This window comes from Sinohyriopsis cumingii, chromosome 2, assembly GCF_028554795.1.
Source record: "Sinohyriopsis cumingii isolate HCF-2022 chromosome 2, ASM2855479v2, whole genome shotgun sequence".
In the NCBI taxonomy this organism is placed as follows: Eukaryota; Metazoa; Mollusca; class Bivalvia; order Unionida; family Unionidae; genus Sinohyriopsis; species Sinohyriopsis cumingii.
The window spans coordinates 162,069,998-162,086,514 of NC_142962.1; the positions used below are offsets into that span (position 1 = coordinate 162,069,998).

At 34.6% G+C, this 16,517-nt stretch overlaps 1 protein-coding gene across 3 annotated transcripts in view; it reads right to left on the minus strand.

Moving 5' to 3' along the window:
* Positions 1-16,517, minus strand: part of LOC149806226 (WD repeat and FYVE domain-containing protein 3-like) — a 413,256-nt gene that overhangs the window by 144,785 nt on the left and 251,954 nt on the right. For all 3 annotated transcript variants that reach the window (XM_089951178.1, XM_089951177.1, XM_089951179.1), the window contains 3 exons: positions 10,327-10,552; positions 6,076-6,259; positions 1,653-1,741 (listed from right to left, as the gene is read on the minus strand). In XM_089951178.1, coding sequence (XP_089807304.1) covers positions 1,653-1,741; positions 6,076-6,259; positions 10,327-10,552 — 499 coding nt within the window. The remainder of the gene's footprint in view (positions 1-1,652; positions 1,742-6,075; positions 6,260-10,326; positions 10,553-16,517) is intronic.

The following is a 16,517-nucleotide window of genomic DNA, read 5'->3' on the forward strand; positions in this document are numbered from 1 at the left end:
TGCCTGTTTTAGCATTTTTGCCAGTATATAAGTAGCTTGGCCAGAGCAGTATTTTATTATTTTTTCTTGTGTTCCTGTTGTAACATCAAGTCTGCAGGTGTTTTTTATGAGTACTTATATATTATTTGAAAGGTAAAAATATTTGTTTGGATTGTTCAGTGGAAACAGAAATTGCTCACTGGACTATACTATTATTTTGGACTAATGTGAATTATTAAAAGGGGTTTTGGGCAATGACATTTTGACAATGTCATGATTCTTGGTGGACACATACATTTCCTTATTTGAGGATTATTTTGGATTCCCTTCATAAGAATGTAATTTCCTATTATGTTTTCATTTATAACTTTGATAATTAAATTATTTGTTACGTTTTACAAAACTTGTTGGTTTTGCTTCTCTCTGTTACTTAGTATATGACCAAAGAGTCATAACATTTCATCATCATATATTTCAAACCACATGTAACATGAATTTTGGCTGACAATGCGGTAATGAAAAAACATCATGCACAAAACATAGCATTTCCGTCCAATGTCCATACAGGTAGACACCAGTAACTGAAGTAACATCCACTGTCTATTCAGACAGACATCGGTGTCTGAATAATATCCACTATCAATCCAGGCAGACTTCAATGTTAGAGGTAAAATCTAGTGTCAGTCCAGGTAGATACCAGTATTTGAGAAACATCCACTACCAATCCAGGCAGACTTCAATGTCAGAAGTAAAATCCGTTGTCAATCCAGGCAGATACCAGTATCTGAGAAACATCCACTATCAACCCAGGCAGACATCAGGATTAAAAGTAATATCCACTGTTGATCCAGGTACACACAAGTGTGTGAAGCAATATCCATTGTCCATCCAGGCAGACACCAGTGTTAGATGTGGCATCCAGTGTCCATCCAGGTAGACACCAGTGTTTCTACATGCTAAAATTTTATGCTTGCGAAAACAAATTCATGTATAGTACATACTTTTAAGGAAACATTCTATCAAAAACAAGCTTATTCCAAACAGTCATGTTTTGGTTTGCTGTTTTGCAACACAGCAAGACAAATAGGTTATTTAGTGATGTGGCAATTGGAGTAAATTCAGTTGCCCAAGGACACACCATCTTAGCTGACCTGGGCTGATCTAATCATAGAATTCAAGCATACACCTTCTTGCATGCTAACCACTGAGCTACCATCACTCCTGCCTGTATTATTTGCCCCTTAAAACATGTAGGAGGTTGCATTGCATCATTTCCATTAACAGTTCCTTACAACCTGCAGGAGGGTGCATTGGATCATTTCCATTAATTGCCCCTCACAACCTGCAGGAGGGTGCATTGCATCATTTCCATTAATTGAGCCTTACAACAAGCAGGAGCGTGCATTGCATCATTTCCATTATTGCAGGAGGGTGCACTGCACCATTTCCATGAATGGCCCTTTTCAACATGCTGTAGGGTGCATTGCATCATTTCCATTAACTGCCCCTTACAGCATGCAGGAGGGTGCATTTGGTCATTTCTGTGCCTTCAGTGAATTCCTATATCACAGCAAACTAAGATCAGTTTATAACACTAAGCATGTTACATTGTCGTTGCCAATCAAAACGAGTCTTTATGAACTAAAGGTTAGAAATCCAAGTAAGTTACCTACCTGACTATGTGCAGATCAGGAGAAGGTATTTTCTCTGGGTTGGCAGGATCAATGTTATTTAGCTGAGTCCTGAACAGTTCTTCTAGGACCTTAACAAAGAAAGTAAAGATACTGTGTAAAAAAAGTGAAAACAAAAACACTTTTCATTTGAAGTTGGTGAAAATAAGAACATTTAGTACATACATATATGTGGTGGACTTTGAACACATTTTGCCTGGCACATGTAATGCAAAAATGGAATGGAGAATTAACACAGCAGTGAGAGGACTGCTATAGAAAGCACAGATGTTTTCTTTACATCTTAAGGACTTAGAATACACAATTATCTCAACACCTATATCAAAAAAAGAAATACAGGTGTATGATGACACATGTGGTATACTTGATTTTAAAGATTTCCTTTAACATTAACATCCTATCCCAAAAACAGCAAGTATTCTGCAATATGGCTTAATGGACAGATTATAACATGATCATGGAGCATAGTGCAGTGTCCTCCACAAGTACAACACAAAGTGTATATTTCCATAAATTGTCAAAGATAAGATTGATTAGTATTTTTTTCAAATTCCCCACAATTTGTTTCCAAAGCAAATCACAATATTAATTTAGTGTTCATGCTGACTTTTACAAAATTTCCTACTGAACATTCTTATTTACACAGCTTATTTCTGAAACTTGAAAAAACTATTTTTTGTCAGGTTTTGTTAAAAACTGCAGTGATGGCATTCTTCCTTTACCTTTGATCATCAATAATGTCATCATACATAACACCATAATATACAACACAATTGATTTCAAGGAATAAAGTAATCAGATGTTATATTTTGAAAAAGTAACCATTTCAAGATGAATGTACATGAATAATATTAAAATAAGCAGTACAAACTTTGATCTGAGTTAAATTATGCCTAGTGTTATGCATATTTGGGATGAATTTTATTTCTTCAAATGATTGAATTAAAATGATTATTTTCTCTGGAAATACAAAAGTGCTCTGATAGAATTTTTGGATAAAGACATTCATTGGAATTTATACTGAATTCAAACCTGGAATAATATTTCTGTGATTCAAGATACTGACACATCAGCACTCCATAGGCTTTAACAGACACAATATTGCCTTCAGTATTGGATCTCTTTGGGACTTGAACTGAATTTGACTTTAAATTGCTAGGACTTGTGTCTTTAATTCTTGCATTATTTTGGGATTTAATTTGCAATACCATAAGTTCCTTTTATCTCATTTTCACTTAGTATTTTTGGGAAATAAATTATTTGTTAAATTTTACAAAGCTTATTGTCATCACTCATTTCTGTTACTTATTTAAAGAGCACAGACTCAAAACACTAGTCACACCTGAGTTGTGCTGTTCACATGAAATTATAACACAAACAGAACTGACCCTGATCTGTGTTACGGTATGCCTAGCCATACTTCAGAAATGCTGTTCACATGAAATTATATCTAACACAAACAGTACTGACCCTGATCTGTGTTACAGCATGCCTAGCCATACTCAAGTCATGTTATTCATATGAAATTGCTGTTGTTGTTGTAGGGTTTAACACCATTTTTCAGCACAAGATAGGCTATACATGGCGGCCAGTATTAATGGTGGAGGAAGAACCCAGGAAAACCAAGGAAAGAACCATCGACCCATGAGAAACTACTGGCAAGCATTCTCACTTACCCACATTGGCTGAACCCGAGACTCGAACCCATGCAGACAGACGTGATGGCAGTGATCCATAACGGTGAGCACTTTAGACCACTCGGGGCCCCTTCACGTGAAATTATAACTAACACAAACAGTACTGACCCTGATCTGTGTTACAGTATGCCTAGCCACATTCAGGTCATGTTGTTCACATGAAGATTATAACTAACACAAACAGCACTGACCCTGATCTGTTTTAAAGTATGCCTAGCCACACTTCAGAAATGGTTCACATGAAATTATAGCTAACACAAACAGTACTAACCCTGATCTGTGTTACAGTATGCCTAGCCACACTCAAGTCATGTTGTTCACATGAAATTATAACACAAACAGAACTGACCCTGATCTGTGTTACAGTATGCCAAGGAAGATCTGGATCTAAACTGTTTACGTAAAAAAATAATTAAAAGGACAAGACAAGACAAAATAAGATTTATTTAATATCGGTATGATTTTAAAAAATTCAACATAAGCTCTAATGTGCTTTCTGTCACCACTACATAAAACAAATTACCAGGCATTACAATAAGCATGATTAGACATAAAAACACATCATAATACACAAGGACAAACTGCACAAAACACACAATGTATAACTTGAGACTCAAGCAAGCAAAAGTGAATTTAGTATCTTGATAAATGAAAAAACACAACTCATGATTTAAATTAAAACTATTACTGGACAAATTTAAAATTAATGCAGAAGCAACAAATAAAAAGCATACTGTGAGCTAACAGTAGGACACTTGATAGTACATAAAACAACAAATTGGGAATAAAAAGCATACTGTGATGCAGCTTATGACTGACTTAAAAGGAAAGGAACTAGCAGTAGGACACTTGATAGTACATAAGACAACAAATTGGGAATAAAAAAACATACTGTGATGCAGCTTACGCCTGACTTAAAAAGAATAAAAAGCATACTGTGATGCAGCTTATGCCTGACTTAAAAAGAATAAAAAGCATACTGTGATGCAGCTTACGCCTGACTTAAAAAGAAAGGAGCTAACAGTAGGACACTTGATAGTACATAAGACAAGGACAGATAAACAACAAACTCTTACACAAACATTAGCTGTCATCATGGAGGGGGGGTGCGGTATGATTTACAGATATTACATTTACAGTCCTTACCATTCCACTATAAAATTAAAGATCTAAATGAACTAAAATCTGATTGCTCTCTACTGTGATTTTGTAGCTCATACCATAGAATAGCATCTGCATATCTAAAGGATTTGGTAGCTCATACCATAGAATAGCATCTGCATATCTAAAGAATTTTGGTAGCTCATACCATAGAATAGCATCTGCATATCTAAAGGATTTGGTAGCTCATACCATAGAATAGCATCTGCATATCTAAAGGATTTCGTAGCTCATACCACAGAATGGCATCTGCATATCTAAAGGATTTGGTAGCTCATACCATAGAATGTTATCTGCATATCTAAAGGATTTGGTAGCTCATACCATAGAATGGCATCTGCATATCTAAAGGATTTGGCAGCTCATACCACAGAATGTCATCTGCATATCTAAAGGATTTGGTAGCTCATACCATAGAATGGCATCTGCATATCTAAAGGATTTGGCAGCTCATACCATAGAATGTCATCTGCATATCTAAAGGATTTGTAGCTAATACCATAGAATGTCATCTGCATATCTAAAGGATTTGTAGCTAATACCATAGAATGCCATCTGCATATCTGAAGGATTTCTTGCCAGATATAACGATTTTAATTCCTGGGATATGTAAAATATTTGAACATCTAAAATTATTTTTATTGTGTTTAAAATAAAACATCCAGACATTTGGAAACATGCTTATTAAGTATTTTGAGAGTCTCTAGAGCCATAACCTGAAGTATATTCACATAACCTGAAGTATATTCACACCTTCAGAGTTGGCACTTTTGCCATAAGTAAAGGTTTATGAGAGCTGCTTATGAAATCATCACAAACAAATCTCAATGCACACTCTTGTACTTTTTATCAAGTTTAGCAGTGTCTTGTCACGGCAGAAATGCCATGCCAAGGGAAAGCTGAAATTGGATACATGCGTATAAGGAGTAGAACCAACCCTCAGTATAGTACGCCAAGACAGTCCTGGGACTACGCTGTTTGCATGAAACTAACAAAGAGGGCAGTACCAACCCTGATGTGGTAATATTATGCCAAGACAGTCCTGGGACTACGCTGTTTGCATGAAACTAACAAAGAGGGCAGTACCAACCCTGATGTGGTAATATTATGCCAAGACAGTCCTGGGACTACGCTGTTTGCATGAAACTAACAAAGAGGGCAGTACCAACCCTGATGTGGTAATATTATGCCAAGGTAGACCTGGACTGATGCTATTTGTATGAAATAGTAGCTACAGTAAACAGAACTGACATTGATCGACAGCAAATTATGCCCAGGCAAACCGGGGTCTATGTGGTTTGCATGATATAACACATAAAATGAACAGTACTGACCTTGATCTTTGGTACATTACCCCCATGAAGGCCTTGGTCTAAGCTTTTCACAAGAAACAGTAACTAAAAGGAACTGCAGTACATTATGCTCAGGTAGATCTGGGTTTATGATCTATACAGCTGGATGAACACCACACATGAGTAAGTATGAAGTGTAGGACAAATGTGTATTAATATGCAGTTATGTGAACTGACCCAAATCAGATAACTAACCGGCTTTTTGCATATGTACAGCTCCTCCCAAACCCTCCTTGCTGCACTGGCCACAAGCTGTAGTCCCTCAACCATGGCCCTGCTGCCCTTTCCTTGGGCTAATGCTTGGTGCTCCTCCCCAGATGAATTAATACTGAAGTGCCATATTGTTTGTACCGGCCTAATCTCACTCAGGTTGGAAGCGCTGAAACAAATATGCAGAGGAGCCATCAACTAACAAAACCCAGCAACAATACATATCCACTTATTTAATATATGTGGTTTAGCAAATGACGATAGTGCTGAGTCATTGGAAAACACTGCCAATGCAAAAGGAAGTTTGAAGAGGATCACTTATCATAATTTAGATAAGGTTTTAATGAATTGAGTTTCTACCTCACTGGTCTTGAACTAACTGGGGTTGTTTTTCAAGTTAAATAATGCATTTTTTGAAAGCCTTACATTACTATATCTGAAAAACAACTATCTTAATTACCAATACATTTACTATACTTGTCAAATCAGTTTATGACAAAGGCTATCTCATGATGTGATCGATTGCAGGGCTTTATTCAATATGTGTTATCACCAATAAGTTGTTTAAAATATTCATGGAACACCAAGTTCTCATCACAATTCGATAGTGTTTATTGACTGAATACACCATAACAAAACACAATGCTAAAAAGTAAATTGTTTTGCATATAGGGAATGTGTTTAAAAACTTTGCATTTGTTGGTTAATCTATTTGTGTAAACTATGCTAAAGTATACTGTTTACCTAGAGTTCTGATGATGAACTTCTAACAAAATGATTGCAAATAATGTTTCCTTCTGTGCTGAAGTTGCTTAAAGAAACTGACACTATACTGGTTAAAACAAATTTGAGGGAATCTTCTTTTAAACTACTGAATATTGAATACTGAATATTGAAAGCATCTCTGATAATCCTGAGAAACTTAAGCATACCATATTCAGTACAAAAATGTATTATTGAGTTTACACGGCACATGTTAGTGCAACATAAAATTGTTTATCAATCACATTGACCTTAAACCTTGAATCACTATTTACAAGACAGTACAGCTAAAAACCTATCAATGGTCTCTGGCAATGTTGTGGTATAACCACATGTTTACAAGCCAGTACAGCTAAAAACCTATCAATGGTCTCTGGCAATGTTGTGGTATAACCACATGTTTACAAGCCAGTCCAGCTAAAAAGCTATCAATGGTCTCTAGCAATGTTGTGGTATACCTACATGTTTACAAGCCAGTACAGCTAAAAACCTATCAGTGGTCTCTAGCAATGTTGTGGTATACCCACCTGTTTACAAGCCAGTCCAGCTAAAAAGCTATCAGTGGTCTCTAGCAATGTTGTGGTATACCTACATGTTTACAAGCCAGTACAGCTAAAAACCTATCAGTGGTCTCTAGCAATGTTGTGGTATACCCACCTGTTTACAAGCCAGTACAGCTAAAAAGCTATCAATGGTCTCTAGCAATGTTGTGGTATACCTACATGTTTACAAGCCAGTACAGCTAAAAACCTATCAGTGGTCTCTAGCAATGTTGTGGTATACCCACCTGTTTACAAGCCAGTACAGCTAAAAAGCTATCAATGGTCTCTAGCAATGTTGTGGTATACCCACATGTTTTCAAACCAGTACAGCTAAAAACCTATCAGTGGTCTCTAGCAATGTTGTGGTATACCTACATGTCTACAAGCCAGTACAGCTAAAAAGCTATCAATGGTCTCTAGCAATGTTGTGGTATACCTACATGTTTACAAGCCAGTACAGCTAAAAACCTATCAATGGTCTCTAGCAATCTTGTGGTATACCCACCTGTTTACAAGCCAGTACAGCTAAAAACCTATCAATGGTCTCTAGCAATGTTGTGGTATACCCACATGTTTACAAGCCAGTACAGCTAAAAACCTATCAGTGGTCTCTAGCAATGTTGTGGTATACCTACATGTTTACAAGCCAGTACAGCTAAAAACCTATCAGTGGTCTCTAGCAATGTTGTGGTATACCCACCTGTTTACAAGCCAGTCCAGCTAAAAAGCTATCAGTGGTCTCTAGCAATGTTGTGGTATACCTACATGTTTACAAGCCAGTACAGCTAAAAACCTATCAGTGGTCTCTAGCAATGTTGTGGTATACCCACCTGTTTACAAGCCAGTACAGCTAAAAAGCTATCAATGGTCTCTAGCAATGTTGTGGTATACCTACATGTTTACAAGCCAGTACAGCTAAAAACCTATCAGTGGTCTCTAGCAATGTTGTGGTATACCCACCTGTTTACAAGCCAGTACAGCTAAAAAGCTATCAATGGTCTCTAGCAATGTTGTGGTATACCCACATGTTTTCAAACCAGTACAGCTAAAAACCTATCAGTGGTCTCTAGCAATGTTGTGGTATACCTACATGTTTACAAGCCAGTACAGCTAAAAAGCTATCAATGGTCTCTAGCAATGTTGTGGTATACCTACATGTTTACAAGCCAGTACAGCTAAAAAGCTATCAATGGTCTCTAGCAATCTTGTGGTATACCCACCTGTTTACAAGCCAGTACAGCTAAAAACCTATCAATGGTCTCTAGCAATGTTGTGGTATACCCACATGTTTACAAGCCAGTACAGCTAAAAACCTATCAGTGGTCTCTAGCAATGTTGAGGGATAACCACCTGTTTACAAGCCAGTACAGCTAAAAGCCTATCAATGATTTCTAGCAATGTCTACGTATAATAACATGTTTAATTGCAAGTAAAGCTAAAAACCTATGTCCAGACCACTGACCTTAAAATCAATGTCAGAGATTTAACTTGTTTATTGGAATGCAATTAAATACAAAGTCTGGCCAGAATTTACTTGAATATGCACATCACAATGGTCATAAGTACGGTGAAGTACAACAATTAATGCATGTACCTTGCCTTCACCCCAATATCAATCAGGTTAGATTATCAAAACTCCCTCAGAAGCATGTATTTGTGATGGTTGTCAGATCTGCTCCACCTCCATTCACAATCAATTAAATATTGCAAAAAGTCTTTTACTGAAAACCTTATGTAAATCCCACCAATCATGTAGTAAGAATAGTGATAGCAAGATTTTCAAGATGGACATATTGCAATGCTGGAGATCAGATGAGAACCATTTACACTGCTACCTACAGACTGCAATAATGTTTTATGGGAAACCCCATGTCGATACAAGTGTCTGTTTGGGAGAAGAAGCTATAGAAAGATGTTCAGGGTGGCTATCATGGCAGCCATTTTGTATCAGTATCATTTTAATACAGGAATAATGACATCATTTAGAACCAATCAGACATGAAAAGAACTCTTTTGTTGAAACCTACTATAGGTATGGTCTTGATTTGCTGAAGTAGTGAGAATGAGATCTGTGTCCATATTGTACACATGATCTACACAATTTCCATTTGGTACCATGCATTCAGCATCAATATGAAGAAAATCCAATTTCCACTGTCCTAAGTGAAGATCTGAGAGTGACCATTTAGGGGACATGTTCTGATATCTATGACAGACCACAACTGCTAATTTTGTCAGCCAATCAGATAAAGTCATAAAACTTGGGAATATGGCTGAACAACATCAATGAGTGCCAAAAGATCTAATTCACTTCCAAATTCTGAAAGATGCTTTTCCACTGGCTAATTCAAAGGTCACCAGAACATGGCCCCAAAGCAGTCACTCTCAGATCAGCATGTAGGACAGTGGAGATCTGATTTTAATCAGATGGTAGACAGCATATAATTTTTAATGAAATTTAATGTAGATATGATCATCCATTCTGGACAATCAGTTAGGTGTCTGAGGGTATCATTTTCATTCACACCAACTAGACATCACAAGAAATCTTTTAGCGGAAATCTCATGCTGATATGACTATCTATTCAGGAGTAGTAGCAATAACAACATTTTCAAGATAGATGACATGGCAGCCATATAGCATATCTGAGGGGAAATTTTCATTAAAGACCAACTAGACCATGTGATGCATTCATCTGTAAAGATTCATGGCAATCCTTCCAGTAATCTTCAAGGAGTAACAAAATAAAAATATCTGCTAATGGATGATAGATGCCAGGATGCTGGATAACAAATGAAAGGCAATTCTAAATGCTAATGGATGATAGATGCCAGGACACTGGATAACAAATGAAAGGCAATTCTAAATGCTGATCTGGTCTGTGACCAGAAGAGCTAAAAATGTAAAAGTACTGGATGTTAAAGAGGCTACCTATTAACAGGATCATCTGTGAGGTTCAGCAAACAATAACACAGACAACCAAGAAATTCCTGGTCATAGTTTCCAGGCCCAAATACAAGGCTTCTATTACTGGTCAGTTTGTGGAGTGCATCAAGCACCAGTGTCTGTCCTGCAATGCTGTCCACTGGACGTGACAGCTGGAAAAGTATTGTTCTGTTGAGGGACTTGTAAATCTGGTCAAGTGACACTCCAGTGGCTGCAGAAATAATAATAATAATAATAATAAAACAACAACACTATTACTGGAAAAATCATATGCTTTAATCTAATGTAAAAAATTCAATAAGTTTTCACATACAATCCTTGCATAAAATGTATAGACACATGTAATGATGGACACAAGGATCCCTTTATAGGAGTTGGGGTATAATAACAATCTACATATGATTTTAGCATAGAGGTCCCATCAGATATGTGACACACATGACTTGTACATACAGGTCCCATGAGACATGTGACACATGGAGACCCCATTAGATATGTAGCATATGATTTGTGACACATATGGTTTGTACATAGCGGCCCCATGAGACATGTGACATGATTTGTACATAGAGGCCCCATGACACAATCAGTCATATGAATTGTATGTAGAGGCTCATGAGACATGTGACACAAGAGCAAGACTACATTACCTGGTGAGAGAAACCACATTATGTAAGAACTAACAGATATATAACCAGAATTTTTAAGAAATTCCAAGATTTTCTCATGCTAGAAGCAATAAGAATATTGTATTTTCATAAGGTAAATGGCAAATATAATAACTGCAGGTTTTCAAATATATCTAACACTGTGAATAGCGATCTTAAACACATTATAATGGAATCTAAAGAATGAGTATCATGATTTCTAACTCAGCAAATCTTAGCAGGTAAAAGATCAAAATTATTAAAGAAGTTTAAATTTAGATGTGCCAAGATATATAATTTCATTTATCACACGACAAATCACTGCTTTTATTCAACAACCCTCACCACTAAAAGAATGATTTTATTTAATAACCCCTCCATGACCAAATGCATAGTGAAATGACTAAAAAGCAAATTCAAATGCCCTAGACACAAACTTATTAAATGTATAGTATGTGAGTAGTATAAGAAAAATAACCTAAATAGTTGTGTGACACATAAGACAGGGGTATATAATACAGGAGTATATTAACCTAAATAGTTGTGTGACACATAAGACATGGGTATATTAACCTAAATAGTTGTGTGACACATAAGACATGGGTATATTAACCTAAATAGTTGTGTGACACATAAGTCATGGGTATATTAACCTAAATAGTTGTGTGACACTTACGACATGGATATATTAACCTAAATAGTTGTGTGACACATAAAACAGGGGTATATTAACCTAAATAGTTGTGTGACACATAATACATGGGTATATTACCTAAATAGTTGTGTGACACATAAAACAGGGGTACATTAACCTAAATAGTTGTGTGACACATATGACATGGGTATATTAACCTAAATAGTTGTGTGACACATAAGTCATGGGTATATTAACCTAAATAGTTGTGTGACACATACGACATGGATATATTAACCTAAATAGTTGTGTGACACATAAAACAGGGGTATATTAACCTAAATAGTTGTGTGACACATAATACATGGGTATATTACCTAAATAGTTGTGTGACACATACGACATGGATATATTAACCTAAATAGTTGTGTGACACATAAAACAGGGGTATATTAACCTAAATAGTTGTGTGACACATAATACATGGGTATATTACCTAAATAGTTGTGTGACACATAAGACATGGATATATTAACCTACATAGTTGTGTGACACATAAGACATGGGTACATTAACCTAAATAGTTGTGTGACACATAACACATGGGTACATTAACCTAAATAGTTGTGTGACACATATGACATGGGTATATTAACCTAAATAGTTGTGTGACACATAAGTCATGGGTATATTAACCTAAATAGTTGTGTGACACATAAGACATGGATATATTAACTACAGAAGTTGTGACACATAAGATGTGGATGTATTACCCTAAATTACAGTAGTTGTGTGACAAATAAGATATGATTGTTGTGGGTTTTAATACCATTTATTCTTCAGCACAGGATGGGCTATACAGAGTGACCAGAATAACTGGTAGTGGAATAACCTTGGAAAACCCTAGTAAGAACTACCAACCCATGGGAAGCTCCCAATAAGCTTTCTCATGTACCAAATTGGCTGATTTGGGTATGTGAGAAAGAAAGAGAGATGGCAGTGATCTGTAAAGGCGAGTGCTAAAGACCAGTTGTCCACCCAGAGTCCTAAAAGACCTAAACACATTAATTGTGTGACAAATATGATATCAGCATATTGTCTGACAGTAGTTGTTTGACAAAAAGATGAGGTTATAGCAACCTAAATACACTGTTTGACAGAATAAGATATAAATATGGTAGTTTTGTAATTAATGAAATATGGGTATGGCAAATGAGATATGGGTACATTAACCTAAATAAAGTAGCTGTGTAACAAATGAGACATGGGTATATTAACATATCTACAGTGGTTGTATGACAAACAAGACATGTGTATGTTGACCTAAACACATTAGTTGTGTAACAAACAAGGTAAGGGTATGTTAACTTAATAGTTGTGTGACAAATGAGATATAGATATATTAACCTAATACAGCAGTTGAGTGACAAATGAGATATGGATATATTAACCTAATACAGTACTTGAGTGACAAATGAGATATGGGTATATTAACCTAATACAGTAGTTGAGTGACAAATGAGATATAGATATATTAACCTAATACAGTACTTGAGTGACAAATGAGATATAGATATATTAACCTAATACAGCAGTTGAGTGACAAATGAGATATGGGTATATTAACCTAAATACAGTACTTGAGTGGCAAATGAGATATAGATATATTAACCAAAATAAGCACTTGAGTGACAAATGAGATATAGATATATTAACCTAATACAGTACTTGAGTGACAAATGATATATAGATATATTGACCTAATACAGTACTTGAGTGACAAATGAGATATGGGTATATTAACCTAATACAGTACTTGAGTGACAAATGAGATATGGGTATATTAACCTAATACAGTACTTGAGTGACAAATGAGATATAGATATATTAACCTAATACAGTACTTGAGTGACAAATGAGATATAGATATATTAACCTAATACAGTACTTGAGTGACAAATGAGATATGGGTATATTAACCTAAATACAGTACTTGAGTGACAAATGAGATATAGATATATTAACCTAATACAGTAGTTGAGTGACAAATGAGATATAGATATATTAACCTAAATACAGTAGTTGAGTGACAAATGAGATATGGGTATATTAACCTAAATACAGTAGCTGAGTGACAAATGAGATATAGATATATTAACCTAATACAGTACTTGAGTGATAAATGAGATATAGGTATATTAACCTAATACAGTAGTTGAGTGACAAATGAGATATAGATATATTAACCTAATACAGTAGTTGAGTGGCAAATGAGATATAGATATATTAACCTAAATACAGTACCTGAGTGACAAATGAGATATGGGTATATTAACCTAAATACAGTAGTTGAGTGACAAATGAGATATAGATATGTTAACCTAATACAGTACTTGAGTGACAAATGAGATATAGATATATTAACCTAAATACAGTAGCTGAGTGACAAATGAGATATAGATATGTTAACCTAAATAAAGTAGTTGCATGACAAATAAGATACAAAATACAGTAGTTGTAAAACAAATAAGCACAATGGATGAGTTGTTCAGATGTGAAAAACTGTGATTATGCCTAAAAAATTAAAACATTTAACTACTTGTTAATTAATGAAAACAAATCAAGTGAGGAAATGGTTCATAAAAAAAATTAATACAAGACATTTTAAATCTCAATCCATTATTATCATCCAGCTGTTAATAAAGGAAAGACAGTGGATACCTAGCAATAAAAGTATAATGTCAGAAGTGTAATGAATAAAGCATGATGTTAGAAGCATAATGAATAAAGCACAATGTTAGAAGTGTAATGAATAAAGCACACTGTTAGAAAGTGTAATGAATAAAGCACAATGTTAGAAGTGTAATGAATAAAGCACACTGTCAGAAGTGGAATGAATAAAGCACACTGTCAAAAATGTAATGAATAAAGCACAATGTTAGAAAGTGTAATGAATAAAGCACAATGTTAGAAAGTGCAATGAATAAAGCACAATGTTAGAAATGTAATGAATAAAGCACAGTCAGAAGTGTAATGAATAAAGTACAATGTCAGAAATGTAATGAATAAAGCACAATGTTAGAAAGTGTAATGAATAAAGACAATGTTAGAAGTGTAATCAATAAAGCACAATGTCAAAAGTGTAATGAATAAAGCACAATGTTAGAAAGTGTAATGAATAAAGCACACTGTTAGAAGTGTAATCAATAAAGCACACTGTCAAAAATGTAATGAATAAAGCACAATGTTAGAAAGTGTAATGAATAAAGCACAATGTTAGAAAGTGCAATGAATAAAGCACAATGTTAGAAATGTAATGAATAAAGCACAGTCAGAAGTGTAATGAATAAAGTACAATGTCAGAAATGTAATGAATAAAGCACAATGTTAGAAAGTGTAATGAATAAAGACAATGTTAGAAGTGTAATCAATAAAGCACAATGTCAAAAGTGTAATGAATAAAGCACAATGTCAGAAGTGTAATGAATAAAGCACACTGTCAGAAGTGTAATGAATAAAGCACAATGTTAGAAGTGTAATCAATAAAGACAATGTTATAACTGTAATTAATAATGCACAATGTCAGAAGTGTAATGAATAAAGCACACTGTCAGAAATGTAATGAATAAAGCACAATGTTAGAAGTATAATGAATAAAGCACAATGTTAGAAGTGTAATGAATAAAGACAATGTTAGACGTGTAATGAATAAAGCACACTGTCAGAAGTATAATGAATAAAGCACAATGTTAGAAGTGTAATGAATAAAGCACAATGTTAGAAAGTGTAATGAATAGAGCACAATGTTAGAAAGTGCAATAAATAAAGACAATGTTAGAAGTGTAATTAATAAAGCACAATGTCAGAAGTGTAATGAATAAAGCACAATGTTAGAAGTATAATGAATAAAGCACAATGTTAGAAAGTGTAATGAATAAAGCACAATGTTAGAAGTGTAATTAATAAAGCACAATGTCAGAAGTGTAATGAATAAAGCACAATGTTAGAAATATAATGAATAAAGCACAATGTTAGAAAGTGCAATGAATAAAGACAATGTTAGAAGTGTAATTAATAAAGCACAATGTCAGAAGTGTAATGAATAAAGCACAATGTTAGAAGTATAATGAATAAAGTCAATGTTAGAAATGTAATCAATAAAGACAATGTTAGAAGTGTAATGAATAAAGCACACTGTCAGAAGTGTAATGAATAAAGCACAGTCAGAAATGTAATGAATGAAGCACAATGTCAGAATTATAATGAATAAAGCACAATGTCAGAAGTGTAATGAATAAAGACAATGTTAGAAGTGTAATGAATAAAGACAATGATAGAAAGTGCAATGAATAAAGACAATGTTAGAAGTGTAATGAATAAAGACAATGTTAGAAGTGTAATGAATAAAGCACAATGTTAGAAAGTGTAATGAATAAAGACAATGTTAGAAGTGTAATTAATAAAGCACAATGTTAGAAGTGTAATGAATAAAGCACACTGTCAGAAATGTAATGAATAAAGCACAATGTTAGAAGTATAATGAATAAAGCACAATGTTAGAAGTGTAACGAATAAAGACAATGTTAGAAGTGTAATTAATAAAGACAATGTTTGAAGTGTAATGAATAAAGCACACTGTCAGAAGTGTAATGAATAAAGCACAATGTTAGAAGTGTAATGAATAAAGCACAATGTTAGAAAGTGTAATGAATAAAGCACAATGTTAGAAAGTGTAATGAATAAAGACAATGTTTGAAGTGTAATGAATAAAGCACACTGTCAGAAGTGTAATGAATAAAGCACAATGTTAGAAGTGTAATGAATAAAGCACACTGTCAGAAGTGTAATGAATAAAGCACAATGTTAGAAGTGTAATGAATAAAGCACAATGTTAG